At 41.3% G+C, this 14,975-nt stretch overlaps 1 protein-coding gene across 1 annotated transcript in view; it reads right to left on the bottom strand.

Moving 5' to 3' along the window:
• Nucleotides 1-14,975, bottom strand: part of ITGBL1 (integrin subunit beta like 1) — a 154,445-nt gene that overhangs the window by 139,236 nt on the left and 234 nt on the right. Inside the window, exons 2-3 of the mRNA XM_026845689.1 lie at nucleotides 14,321-14,394; nucleotides 13,468-13,679 (exon numbers count right to left, since the gene is read on the bottom strand). Coding sequence (XP_026701490.1) covers nucleotides 13,468-13,679; nucleotides 14,321-14,394 — 286 coding nt within the window. The remainder of the gene's footprint in view (nucleotides 1-13,467; nucleotides 13,680-14,320; nucleotides 14,395-14,975) is intronic.

Below are 14,975 nucleotides of genomic sequence, written 5' to 3'. Positions count from 1 at the left end.
ATTCTGTAAAGAAATGTTTCCTAATATCCAGTCTAAACTTTCCCTGGTCACAACTTGAGGCGATTCCCTCTTGTCCTATCACTTGTTACTTGGTTAAAGAGACTCATCCCCAGCTCTCTGCACCCTCCTTTCAGGTAGCTGTAGAGGGCGATGAGGTCTCCCCTCAGCCTCCTCTTCTCCAGACTAAACACCCCCAGTTCCCTCAGCCGCTCCCCGTACGACCTGTGCTCCAGACCCTGCACCAGCTCCGTTGCCCTTCTCTGGACACGCTCGAGTCATTCAATGTCCTTTTTGTAGTGAGGGGCCCAAAACTGAACACAGGAATCGAGGGGCGGCCTCACCAGTGCCGAGGACAGGGGTCAGATCCCTTCCCTGTCCCTGCTGGCCACGCTATTGCTGACACAAGCCAGGATGCCATTGGCCTTCTTGGCCCCCTGGGCACACTGCTGGCTCCTGTTCAGCCGGCTGTCAATCAACCCCCCCAGGTCCCTCTCTGACTGGCAGCTCTCCAGCCACTCCTCCCCAAGCCTGTAGCGCTGCTGGGGGTTGTTGTGGCCCAAGGGCAGCCCCCGGCATTTGGCCTTATGGAAACTCCTCCAGTTGGGCTCAGCCCATGGCTCCAGCCTGTCCAGGTCTCTCTGCAGAGCCTCCCTACCCTCGAGCAGATCAACACTCCCACCCAACTGGGTGTCATCTGCAAACTGACTGAGGGTGCACTCGATCCCCTCGTCTAGATCATCAATAAAGATGTTAAACAGGAGTGGCCCCAACACCGAGCCCTGGGGGACACCACTCGTGACCGGCCGCCAACTGGATTTAACTCCGTTCACCACAACTCTCTGGGCCCGGACATCCAGACAGTTTTTTACCCAGCAAAGCGTGTGCCCATCCAAGCCTCGAGCAGCCAGTTTTGCCAGGAGAATGCTGTGGGAAACGGTGTCAAAAGCCTTGCTAAAGTCAAGGTGAACAACATCCACAGCCTTTCCCTCATCCAATAAGCAGGTCACCCTGTCGTAGAAGGAGATCAGGTTTGTCAGGCAGGATCTGCCTTTCATAACCCCATGCTGACTGGGCCTGAGCATCTGGTTGTCCTGCATGTGTTGTGTGATGGTACTCAGGATAAGCTGCTCCATCAGCTTCCCAGGCACCAAAGTAATTTCACGGATCATCCTTCCAACCCTTCTTATAGATGGGTGTCACACTGGCCAATTTCCAGTCTGTCAGGACCTCCCCAGTCAGCCAGGACTGCTGGTAAATGATGGAAAGTGTCTTGGCGAGCACCCCAGCCAGCTCCTTCAGCACCCTCGGGTGTATCCCATCCGGTCCCATAGACCTGTGTGTGTCTGTGTGATGCAGCAGGTCACTGACTGTCTCCTCCTGGACTGCAGGGGGTGTTCTCCCAGTCTCTGTCTTCTGGCTGAGGAGGCTGGATTCCCTCAGTACAACTAGTCTTGTTATTAAAGACTGAAGCAAAGAAGGCATTAAGCACCTCAGCCTTTTCCTCATCACTCATTACCATGTTTCCTCCTGTGTCTAGCAGGGGATGGATGGAGGCTCTCCCTGTTCTTTCTTTTGTTGTTGAGATAGTTATAGAAACATTTCTTGTTATCCTTGACTGTTGAAGCCAGATTAATTTTCAGCTGGACCTGAGACCTCCTGGTTTCCGCCCTGCATAGCCTGACAGCATCTCTGTAATCACTGTGAGTGGTTATCCCCTTCTTCCAAGGGCCATAAACTCTCAGTTTCTCCCTGAGTTACAGCCAAATCTCCCTGTTCAGCCAGAGTGGTCTGCTCTGCTGCTGGCTTCTCTTACAGCACCCGAGCTCCTGTGCCATTAAAACTTCCTTCTTAAAAAGTGCCCAGCCTTCCTGGACCCCTATACCATACAGGACAATCATCCAAGGGATTCTGTCAAGCAATATGAAATTCAATCCACCACTTATCTTTAGAAAGCATTACTTTACATCTCTCTGTTGAAAAGATGCTTAAACTTTAAACAAACAAGATTGTTCCCAGGGTCATTCCTGCTTAGAGACTTGGTAGTGGTCATTTAGAAATGTGGTCATTTAGAAAGTTGAAAGAGACATATTTTGTAAAGTATTATAAATGCTGCAAAGGTGAAAGTTCTTAGTCTTAACAGTTTAAAATCAAGGGTTATGCATCCCTTTCAATAAATTATTATATTTAGAGACATAATAGCATGACAAAAACTATGATTACACTACCACAGAGCCTCCTCAGTAAGGCAGAACCACACCAAGAATTGGTTTCACATCACCATCAAAGAAAATCAGCCTCAAAGAGACTTCTGGAAGAGAACAGCCCACTTCTGTGCCTGGAGGCACAAACAAGTGCCTGACAGATATTTGTCCAATCTGTTCTTGAAACCCCCAGTGACAGAGATTGTATACTATATCTTAAGACAAGCTTTTTCACTATGTTCAAAAACATTCCCTCTCTTGGGAACAAGAAAAACAATGAACAGATAATTCAAATTCAAATTCAAAAAATAAACTGTAAAATTTCAGTGTGCTGTGCTACCTACTCCAGGAAGGAAAAAGGGCTGAAGCCGGAAGAAATGACAATAGAGTAGTGCACAATTGATTTATGCCTATTTTAAAGATTACATGGTTTAGATTCATACCCTACCAGGAGCCTCTACAACTGAACAACGCCTGCATGAATAAAGCATGAGAAGAGAAACAGTATTTAATTTCATACAACTGTGGATAACTTCTACAACGTCAGTGAATACCTAAGGCAGTTCAACTCCTCTTGAGGCAAGCCTCCTCTAAGAAAATATATTCCTGGGACCCAAGTGTGATATCAGAGGTCACTGGTTTGAGAAAGAGCCACCAGGAAATGTAAGGAGAGCCAAGGTGGGTCTAACTTCCACCCAGGTCCTCGTGGAAACTGTTCTTTGATGAGCCAGAGGAATGGATTAGGAAACCTGTGAAGAGCAGTGCCAAGGACTTGGGCCAGATAAAGACTACTTAAAAAGCAGTAAAGTCTCTGAGAACAGTGACTGGAATTAGGAAAAACAATTTGGCAATTGAAGATAATGAAAATGTTCGGAGTGGGGCTGGCAACCACTGCTCATACAGAAAAAGATGGAAGGAAAGCCAAGCCAACACCTGAAACCCTGAAAGACAGAGCACTAAAAGCCCATACAAAGGGCCAGAGGAACTATGTACTTGTTTTGAAAGAGCTTGATAAATTATGTCCCAGGCAGAGTAAGACTATTTTAAAATCCACTGAGTTCCTTTGATAGGCACCCATGAAATAAAATGAAGTCCACAGTCCCTGTATTGTTTAGACATAGTCTCCAAGATATTATCATGAAAGAACTTCATTCTTACGTAATATGCCTCTTTGAAACCACTTACAGAGAAATCATGCTATATTTTCTGGATAATATCTGTAAAAATATCTTATAACCTGCATGTAAGTGCAGCAGACATACATTTAAGTAATTAACAGTTGCATGTAAAATTAAATTTTCTTATTTTTACAAAATAAAATCCCACAAAAATAATATACGAAAGCATTAATATGGTGAGGGGAGAGGGGATTGACACTCACTCTGCTCATTCAATTACAAAATCTAATCTTATTGTGACTTTCCAAATCAGCAGACCATTTAATAAAACTTGGGATAGTTCTGTCAGTGTAACCAATTCCTTAATTAATACAGCAGAGTCTAACTCCTTGAAAGATTTGGTTTCATTTATCAGAATGTTTTCACACAAAAGTCTCATTTCTGCTAAATTCAACCCTGCCAGTCTGATGAAAAATTATTTCGGTGTATGCCCTGTCAAGCTACTGCTGAGTAACATGTAACTCTTTAAAGCAGTACAATACACAGAAGAAAATCAAAACAGAAAATCATGTAAAATGATGTAAAGCTTAAAAGCATTCTAAACTTTGGAGATTTCATTATTATTTTTTTTACTATTAGCTTGTGCAGATAAATGACAGGGTTTGTATGATGTTGCATTTTTGTCTGCTGTTAACTAGAGATTCTAGTCAAACAAGGGAAGGAAATGTTGTGAGACCAATTCTCTGTTGGCATAACAGTATTGATTTCATAAGGCTTATGTCAGCAGAAAACATAGGCTTCTGTTTAGATTTTTAAAAAAGCCACAACATTTGCTTCTATTAAAACATTTTTTTATCCTGAAAGGTAGAGATAGATGAGGGACAGGATCTACTCCTAAATCTAACAAAGTACATGACTGGAGTTTGGTAGTTTTGCCAATCCCATCTCCAATCAAATTTTTATTGTATTTGTTCATAACATACACAAAGCTAGTAGGAAATTAAGCATTAGAAATATTGAAAAGACCTTGGTCAATTGTTTTTTATTGTAATACAGAAATTTATGCCATAGTTAAGCCTCTCTCTTCAGAAGAGGTCACATACAAAGGAAATCAGTTTAGAAGCAGTGCCAATGATATGCTGTAACATTTCTCCTCTGTGCTTCAATTTATTAAGCAGTCTTGGGGAAAAAAAAGGCAGTAGAAATGTACTAGGTCCCTCTCACTCTAAGATGATGCCCTAAAGCCCTGGGAATGAGAAAGAAATATGTTCAGGAAAGTTCTCAGATGGATTTGCTGTAATGGAAGCAGGAAAGACATTGCTCCAAGAACTCTCCAGGGCATGCTAGTCTTAGGTTAAGCTGCAGTGGCTGAATCAGCCAGGTTTAAGAAGCTAAATGAAAGATGGACCAGCTAAAACTGGTTTATTTTTTTCTTTCTTTTCATAAAGAATAATTGTAAAATTAAAACTTGGGCATTTAACCTTAAATAAAAGGATCTCCATAAATGCAGACTATAGACAAACCCATATAAATGGAGAGTAGATGTATTCAATTGCAATTGCTCCTACATTTCTCAATTTCCATTTAGAGAAACTGCCCTTTCTGGAGGTGATAGGCAATTTTCTTCCAGTGATAGCTAGCACCTGGCTCTCTTCCTAAGCACAGACTGGGAGTTCTGCTTCATTACACTTGCTGTGTTTGTGATGAGGATTATCTGTGGCTTGAAACAGAAGCGAGAATGAAATGAAATTCTTTGAAAAGATGGTCATTAGAAGTACTAGTCCTACAACAGTACTCCAATGAAGTGCTTCAAGACCATTTTCTGATATTAAATAAATTTCTTACTGGTTATCTGCTTCCCACAGAATTTACCTGACTAGAAAGGCACCAGACAAAAAGCTAAGTACACACTGGCTTCTATGATTTTGTAACAGAAGGTCTCACCCTTATCACTGCAAGTCAGACTGCAGTTGTACAATTAATTCATTGACGCTATTCTTTCCTGTTTAAAAACTGCTTGAGAAAGAACCAAGTGAGTGCAGATCATTAGGGTAAAAGTGCAGTATGTTCCAAGGGCCCATAAGTGATTTTTTAAATGTAAAGCATATAGTGATTAAAAGGCATAATTCTGCAAAAGCAATTTAGGAGAACCACACCGCAACATGTTCTTAAATGGCTTTTTGTCGTGGCATCACCACTGTTCAGAATGATTTGGACCTTCTGCAAGTATGCTCATAAGATGTAACTGTTAGCCCTTGTCCATTTCAATTCTTCCCTTTTCCTGAAGTGGGAGGTCAGAACTTCTCCAGTAATCCTTCAACACATGACTTTACAAACCACCGTTATGAGGACTGTTCTCTGGAACACAGTCTACCAGGCATGTCACTGCACTTGCAGTTGTCAAAATTTCTTTATAATCTTTTTCTCAGTAAGCTTAAAATATTATGAACTTAAAACCTTCTTTCTGTTTAAAAGTCTATCATTGTGGAACAGCTTTGAACATGATTACTCTTATCTTTAGTAATCAAAATTATTTCAGAATATTCAGAGCAAACTGTTTGTCTGACCAATTCTCTGTGGCATTGACCTGCTACAAATTCACATGTTTATAAGTGGAACACTTTTAAGCTGAAAACATACTGGGTGTTTCCATAAATCAAAGCTGCTTTCACTTGGATAATGATACATAGCACAGACAAGAAATGAGTCTGGGTGTTTCAAGTGAAGAGGAAGAGTGTTTTCTTAAGAAGAGGGGTTTCTGGCTTCTACGACTCAATCAGCTTGGATCATTGAGTTTATTAAATATCCAGTTACTTTCTGAAAAATTATAGTTTAAAACACTTGGAGGGAGGAAATAGGACACGAAGAAATCCACATTACATGAAACAAACTTTTGCCATACGTGTTTCCCACATTTCAGACAAATGAATGGACTAAGGTAAATGATTAACATTTATATCTTGCTTTTAATAGGTTATGAAGTTTGTAAACTAAACCATTTCAAATCTCAGGAAAAAAACATTTCCCTCCTGTCACTGAAGCATAAATCCACTGGAGAAAACCATAATGAATACAAACTTAAAAGATGTATCATGGTTTAAATGCACAGGACTCTTCATTAGAGGTAGAGAGTCAGATTTAGCATTTCTTAACTGCCAACAACACAATTTCAAGATTTAAATAACTTTAATACATCCTTTTAATTAAATAGGAAATTCCATGCAAACCAGGAAAAATACTTTTAAAAGAGCTATTTTTGCACTGAGTAGTCTCTAATGGTGGACCAAGAAAGCTCACATTCCCAATATTTAAAATTACTGACACCATCTGGTTTAAAAGACTGAACTGGAGCTGCTGGAAGCAGAGGACCAGAAGAAGCATGACTGAGGAAGGTGGACTGTTAGTCTGTCTGGGGCACGGGAGGATTCTCCAGCCTCTCACTACCCCCCGCATTGCCCCCAGCAACACCCTACTGTCACCAGGTGATCCAGATAAAACATCTGCTGTTACATGCTGCTCCCAAGGCCATAGTGTTTGGCAGTAACATCTTACAAATCACAAAGTTATTACTCAGCTCACTCCTGCCAGTGTCAGAGTTGGCACTCCCAGTCACCTTCCCCATAAAATGCCCCAGATATGCCACTCCTTAAGTCCCTGGCAAGAAAATGCCCCCAGATGATATCACTGCAGCTACTCAGGTAGACAAGCAGAAGGGCAAAGGAGGTCTTATGAGCTTTATGAAAGTCACTGCTCTTTCAAGAAAGGCAACAAGTGCAATCACAATTAAACTCTCTTGAATCTTTATTCTTCTTCATATGAGAATCTGATCACGTAACTGCCTGAGTTGGTGTTCCAGCCCGCTCCCTATGTACCAACTCACAAACCCCTATCTGTGTATAAAGACTCACTCCATCACTAGGAAAGGAAGCTTTTAAATAGCCTTTTAAAATACAGTTTAAAAGAAGAACATTTTTAAATTATGTACTCAGTGGAACAGAGGAGTATAGGAAAACCTACCTCACTGGGTTTGGATATCTGTCTTTTCAATCTAGACTTACTGTTAGGAGAAGGACTTGCAAGTGGTTTGCGTCAAGACAATCCTTCCTTTCTAGGGAAAAGTAAAAAGAACTTCAAAGAAATGAAAGAAAAAACTCAAAACCTCTCAAATTCTGGCTCCTTCACCTTTGCCTTGTTCTTCACAGTCCTTACAGCTCCAAAGGAAATTTGACTCCAGCAACAGAACTGTGGTTCATCACAAAGTAATGTGGCCTCTGTCCACCACCATATACTCCAGTAAAACACTGTGTACCACATATATACTTGGGGGTCTTTCTTCACATGGCAGCCAAGCACCAGTCCTTTTTAGGGACAAATTGCCCTTTTTTTCCTGGGACATCACTAGCAATCTGTTCTGTCCTCCTAAAAAAGCTCACGGAAACTTTTTAAATCAGTGACATGTTCCTTGTCAGGACAAACTACCTGCGAACACCTACACTGAAAGGTCTATAGTCCAGTGACAGAAATGATGGATGGTTTGAAGCCATTTACAGGACTGGGTATCAATAATAGAACTTTAATAAGCATAGAAAATCTTGTCAAGCCAGTTGGTTTGTCTGACAAAGGCTGTCATAAGAGCACTTACTGAAACCCAGCCACTGAAGCAGGTAAGATCATTAATACACTCTTCTGTAACGTTAAGTACACCATCTATTTTCTATCATCCGTCTTTTCCATATTAATGATAATGAAACAAACATTAATAAAAGGATTCAGTCCGTGAAAGCCATTTTGTCATAAAGGGTATGCTTTCAAATACATAAAAAAAGACTTCAGTTCATTATCAGCCAGTGAATAGCATAAAAATTCAGACATACTTCAGAACACTTATGTACATTGTCAAAACTTGCACAGACGTTTGTTTTTTCTCTGCAACAGATAAGTTTGTCACTTCAGTCTAAAGAAGGGCAAAAGGTGAAGGAGATGCTGCTCCCCCCACCGCTTTGCTGTTGGTGATGGCCCGAGGGGCTGCATTCCAGCTCTGCTAGGTGCTGCAAAAAGCCTCTCCTTCCATGTGCCCAGTGTACTCACTTTTGGTTTTTAAAATAGCACATATTTTACACGAGCAGTATCTGCACATAAAGGTGCTCAAAATGATAGCCGGGCATTTAGCTACAAATAATTTAATGAGACACTTTTAAAATGTTTCCCTTCCAGTAATCCCCCTCGCAGTGCCTCTCTAGGAGCTTCATCCCCGTGCCTCGCTTGCCACTATGAACATACACACTGCACTGGGAACTACAGCAATTGTAGAGGTATCAAAGGCTTCTTGAGCTTACCTAGATCAGGTACCAACAGCACAAGCTGAGAATAATAAAGGCTTTTAGCTTGTACTTTGTAAGTCTGCCAGGACCTCATGCACTCAGCAAGTCAATGAGCCCGCAATGAGGTCTATGCTATCACAATTTCACTTATACTAGAATCTGGGAGACTTGTTTTGAGATGAATATGTATGCTATTATCACACCTACAAATCCCTGCTCCAGGAGGAAATGACACTTAAGACAAGTTCTGAAATCCAGACTAAAGCAAACCAGGTCAGAGAAGAACTGCAACCTTCATTTTCATCATTAGCCTCTGGCCATATTTTTAACTTGGTCTTTTCAGGAGGCTGTGTCTCCAGTGACCACGTGTGCCACAGCTGAAGCTTTGCAAACATGGCCTCTGACAGAGAAGAGGCTTACATCTGTTCTCAAAATCTAAGGTTTTGAATTTCATTTCAGCTCAAACAGTAATCAATGCAGGTCACAGACTGGCTTTTCTTCACGCTTTTATCAAGAAGTGCTGCTCAATAAAAAATGAGCATGTCAGACCTCCCTTCAGTACAAATACAAAGGTGCAGTTGTTAGAGCATTTCCAACTCAACTAAGATAGCTCTGCCTAAAAACACTATTCAGGTTTTGAGCAAAGAGTAATTCTCTGCTCAGAATGTTCTCCAAATTCCATTCTCAATTTCCTAACTCCAGCCTATATATATGGCCCTATATCCAATAAACTCACATGGATACATAGCTACATATTACAGCAATACTTTAATTTGAACTTGTCTTGTATTTCTGCATCTACTACTTGTCAATTTAATTTTCCACTTGTGTTCTCTGCATAGTTTAAAGCCTTACAGAGTGGAAAATAATGGCACTGATATCCTTCTGTCCTTCACGTAACTATGATAACACTTCTGGCTGTGAAAACCTACGACTAACACTGCCATTACATTGCTGAACTAGTCTTAAAATAGGTACAGCACTTACAGCAACTACAGCTTTAGAGAAAGAAAACAGAAAATCTTTCACTGGCCTGAACAGCAGCCACAAAAGTTCCCCAGAAACTGCTTATGGAACTGATAAATCACACAGTGACACTATAATTCAGTAGGTGTAAAAGGTATTTTGGTTTGAAAAAAAAAAAAGTTTATAATAAATCTTACTAACTACGGAAAAACAAAGACAATGAATAAAGGTTTAAGCAAAGAGAAACCTTCTTTATACATTGCTCTCTATGCAGTCGCCAAATCCTATCTGTCCCTTGATCTCACCAACTATGAACAGTGCAATCATACTGTCTTATGGCCCAGCTGGCAATTTCTGTGGTCTATTCTCTAGGAATATCTAGAGTGTTCCCACTCCAGTTGGCCATGGAAGTCTATGTTTAGTTTACTTTTTTATCTTCATTAATCACAGGCACAGTAAAAAAGACTACCTAAAAAAAAAAAAAGTCACAAAAATTGATTTTTTTTCTGTACTGCAAAACCACAGAAAAAATAGGTATCAAGCAGTGATGTGATAGGAATTTAGTGCTGCATTCCACTTTCCTCTGCAGACAACACAGGCTCCACTTATGCTAAGAAAGCCTGAGGCAATATGTGAAACTGTCTGAGGTCAGAACTACTATTTGCAAATAAACAGCAACAAATATATTGTCTGCTCTGAATGAAGCATAAATCCATTGGGGTTTTGATTCAGCGTTTGATTCAGTCCTCCTCCTCTTAGCTTAACTCCTTAAAGACCATCAGCAAATGACAAAATAAAGATGTCACCTACATGCAAAGAGAATGACAGTATTGGGACTCTACTCTTTCCTCTACACACTATCACATGGCTGACAGATAAAAAGGCCATTGAGGAGCACAGGAGACTCAGTGACTCAGACTACAGCACTTCATTTCTCTCTCTTTTTTGTTTCTGATTCCATGAGAGATCATCTATTGCTTTATCAATCTCAGTGGGATAAAAGGCAAAAAAAAATTATCAGAATTCCCTCTAAAGCACAGGGAAACATCACAGAAGGGAAATACAGCAGAGAAGTCTCAAGGGAGAGCAAAAGGACGAAGACATCTGCATCTGTTATTCTTCATTGCTCATAGCATAACCTCTTTCCCACTGCTTATATAAGGTCATAAGAAAAAGCAAATCATAAACAGATGGACATCTCTTCAGAATATGGGTGTCCAATGATGGGTCCAGAAGGTGGATCTGACCCAGAAAGTGCCTTGAAGATAATGAGCTGGCATACTGAGCAACTAAGTATTTTGTTTTGCTTGGGACAGGAGAGGGAAGTGGAGGTATGTCTGAACTGACCGGCAGGGAAACACAGCTACCTTTGGCACTCGTGACTTAACCAAATCTGCCTGTCCAGCTCTGAATATGAACTTCACCAGTGATTAGACATCAATCACTTGAAAAAGACATCACTCTGGCAGCTTGAAAAGTAGCTTGTTTGATACAGCATTAATCACAAATACCATGGCTCTCTAGAGGAATATTCATTTAGTGTCTGGAAGTTCTGCATGTGGTACCAGTTATTGTTGTTGTACTTACCAGGAAAGACCCACAATGAAATAGGACAGCCAATATCAAAATAAAAATAGGCAAAAACATCCCCAAAGGTAAACAGGAATAGAACTGCAGTACGGTATTTTGGCTATTCACCTAGAGGAAATAATTTCATCCCTGAGTCAAAAAATGTGCTCAAAAATGCAAGGAAAGGAAAGTGTCATACATGGAAAATTGCTTGGTGAAATAATGTTAAGAAGCATCAGAAGATGTGGTTCACTGAATGATTGGAGGGGGATGCTATTCATACAACATAAGGACCGTTTCCTGACAGTTATACCTAATCTGACCATCTTTTCTATTCTCCCCTCTTGCCATATACACACAGCTTCGAGTGACTGAAAACATTGAGGGAAAATTAAGAGGGCATGAAACACAGAAGAAATTTTATCATCTGGATCCAGACCCTGTGTGCCAGCTCCAGAGGAGTTACCCAGAGCCACTCTCCTGCAGTGCTGGGTAGCCCTGGACTCCAAAAAGTCAGCTGGACTTTCAGCAAGCAGTGTTGTCAAAAAAAATCCAACAACAACAAAGAAGCAAAAACCCTAGGCCCTTCACAGCTGTTTCCCTCCCCATGACTTTGTCCTGAATTTTTTACTACTTTTTTTCTAGAAAAGTGAATTTAAATTATTTGACATCTCAGTGGTAGCACAGCATCAATACTCCAGCTACAAATGGTGACAACTACAAAAAATACGGTTTTTAAAAAAACATTTAATCACTTAACATTCACATCTTTGAACTGCTGCATGAAGTGCTACACAAAGGCTAAATATTGTTAGAAGTCTCTTGGGTTTGTTTATCCTGTCAGCACTCCTTTCCACCAAAGCACTGGCAAAACTTGCAGCCACTGTTCATGAGATTAACAGGAACATAATAGCGGAGTTTGTAGCAGAATATTAAACTTGAAGGAGCTTTCAGTTTCACTTTATACAATTATCCCAGCAATAATAGCAAGCATATTGAAATCACACCACCAATCAGGATATTCACGTTTGGGAGAGCAAAGCACTGAAATGACTGGTGGACTCCCATTATTTTTTATGTAACTGGATTTAACACTGCTAACTACAGTCTATAAATCAGTTTCTCCATAAAACTCTAAAGTCATAGGTGCCAAATACAAATATTTTTCTCATAATCCCATCCTTGATCTTTTCATGTTATTATTGGACTCCTTATTCTTAGCTACATTTTTGCTAAAATAAGTTGCTCTTTTTTTCCTACAAAATTTGCCAAACCCACTGCTGGAATGCATTTGTATTGTCCTCTTACTAGGAGAACTGCTGTAACATTCCCATTGACCTAATTGCAGTTTTTGGCCTGAAAATATGACACGTTTGTGTGACTCTGGTAAAGCTGTTGAAGAAGGGATTCTAGAAATGAATCACCCTTCTGACCCCTTTCGTCGAGCTCCAGGCTGAATCCCCTTAGGAATGTGATGGCATTTCTTCTCCCTGCTTTTTTTCTAAAATCCTATACTAAGCCGCTTAAAAAAAAAAAAAAGTCCAAAATCTGACCGAAATAGCCCAGAAACTTAAGTAAAGACAGCTGGAAAGATGAAAGAGTGATAATGTTTAGATGCAAACCAAGCAACATGTTCCAACAACTGCTGGAGACTAAATTCTGTCCCAGAAATGTATGTTATTTCATTTGTCATTAAAGAATACAGTGTCAGTGGGGAAATCTCTGAAACCACAATACAGTTAAGTCTCTATTTAGAAAGCATTATCATTACTAGGAGAAAAACAGAGATTTCGTATTTACAGTCCCTCAGTGTGGGGGTACCTGTTACAGCAAACCTTGCTCATAGCAGAAGAAAAAAAATGTAATTACAAGATGAAATTGATTGTTCAGAGATAGTTTAAAGCCTTTGTAGATACTTTATGCCATTATTAGGCAAACTATTCAAATGCAGCAATACAATGTGAAAACCACAAACAATATTGTGTCCTGTATTAGATTCAACGCAAAGTTTGCAGAGCCTGCAACCCAAAGCAACTCCTGCTTTTGCCCCTGCTGCAGATGAAGCTTCTCTGGGCAAAGTCCCATTTTATGGCATAGATGGTGCCTTTGACTTGTATCCTTTAATCCGGTGAAATCCTTGGATGTGCCCACAATCCTGTTTAGAGTCATGGTTCAGGTACACATACATAACTGTATCTCTACTGTATCATTGTGCTGTGTTCCCACCATATTTCTGTTTATAATAGATACTCTTAATTATCTAAGCTTCCGTCACCATAGAGGTTTCCTTACCCGCACAGATCTTCCCATCATAGATCTCGCACACCCAGTCGTGGCACTCGCAGAGCGGACCGTAGTATTTGCCAGACTCAGTCACTTGGCAGATGCAGACTCCACACTCGCATCTGCCTCGGTCACTGCACAGCTTTCCCCCGGGGACGCGGCACCTGAGCTCTGACTCAGTCCGGGACAGCCAGCACGAAGAAGGACCACCCAAACCGCTCCTGTGGAGGTCAGCAAACAGAACAAGCTGTGGTCAAAGCCAGCGGCTGCAGCTCAGAGCTGATGAGAGCCCAGCTTATTGGCAATCATCCTCCTGCCATGGCTTCACATGATCACCATAATATTGGTTTTAATGCCACCACTTCAGTTACGGCTGCAAACTACTACTTGCCTGATATCACCCCATTTTCTTCTATCAGAAATCTCACTGCTACCTGCTGAAATGCTTATAGTGTATTTTAGTTACCTCGTTAACTGCATTAGGCTCATCTTCTTTCACATTATGCATATCTGGTGTGTATATATATATATATATATATATATATGCATATCCATGTATAGTTTGATTATGTATCATGATATATTTTGATCTGAATGGTTTAGAAAAGACATATACATCCAAACACACCATGACAGAAATATATGGTACCAAAAGCAAGGCTATGGTTGATTCTAATAAAATACATTTGCCAAAGAAATCTTTCTGGTTGTCAGATATATAGGATCCATGCTTTCATCGGAAAAGGAAACCAAAGTAATCACTGCTTTCCATGCAAGTGTAGCTTGCGGCTGTGATTTCAGTAAAGTCAGCAGAGTCTGGATGGTAGATCTGAAGATCTGCAGCTCTGCCATGAAATTGTACCATGCGCTGGAGCACACAAAGGTCGGGACTTCCAGGACATACACGGGGAAAATCACACGTTGCCTCATCAGCAGCTGGATTGTAGGAAAAAAGAACAAAGGACTGGCCAAGCCAAAAATCAGTGTTCACAGCTCTAGGAAATACTGCGGTTTCAAGCGGTAGGTACCTGCACTTCTCAGACAGCAGATTTCGCAGACTCTGGAGTGAAGGAGCTGCTGTCTCTAAGGGCAGGTGGGTGCTGGCCCTGGTGGAGTGGGACAGCAAAGGACAGCGTGCCTCGCTGTGCTGCTGCACCAGAGAGCAGGAGCACACAGGGGTTTGTGCTTGGGCGCCTGCTCCACTCGGGCAGCAGAATTGAGAGGGTTGGGTGTAAAGAGCTGTCACTATCCAGCTCTTTCCCCTTCCGTGCTTTTATAAAGTCTGGGGTTTAGGCATGAAATACATCACTGCAAATAACCCCCGCAGTCTGCACGCCTCCTGAGGCTTCCAGCGACCCAGAGCACTTCCCTCAGTGTCACTTTTAAGCAGGCAGAGGAAGAGCTCGCTACCCGCTTCACCGCTCCCTCCGCAACCCCGGCCTCCGAACTCCTGACATCTCGTAAATCGGTCACAACCCCCCCCGGGAGGCTTCAGAGCCGCACTTACCGCAGGGCCG

Source organism: Athene cunicularia (assembly GCF_003259725.1).
Source record: "Athene cunicularia isolate RWA chromosome 1 unlocalized genomic scaffold, athCun1 chr1_part1, whole genome shotgun sequence".
In the NCBI taxonomy this organism is placed as follows: Eukaryota; Metazoa; Chordata; class Aves; order Strigiformes; family Strigidae; genus Athene; species Athene cunicularia.
This window is presented reverse-complemented; position numbering and strand designations above follow the sequence as displayed.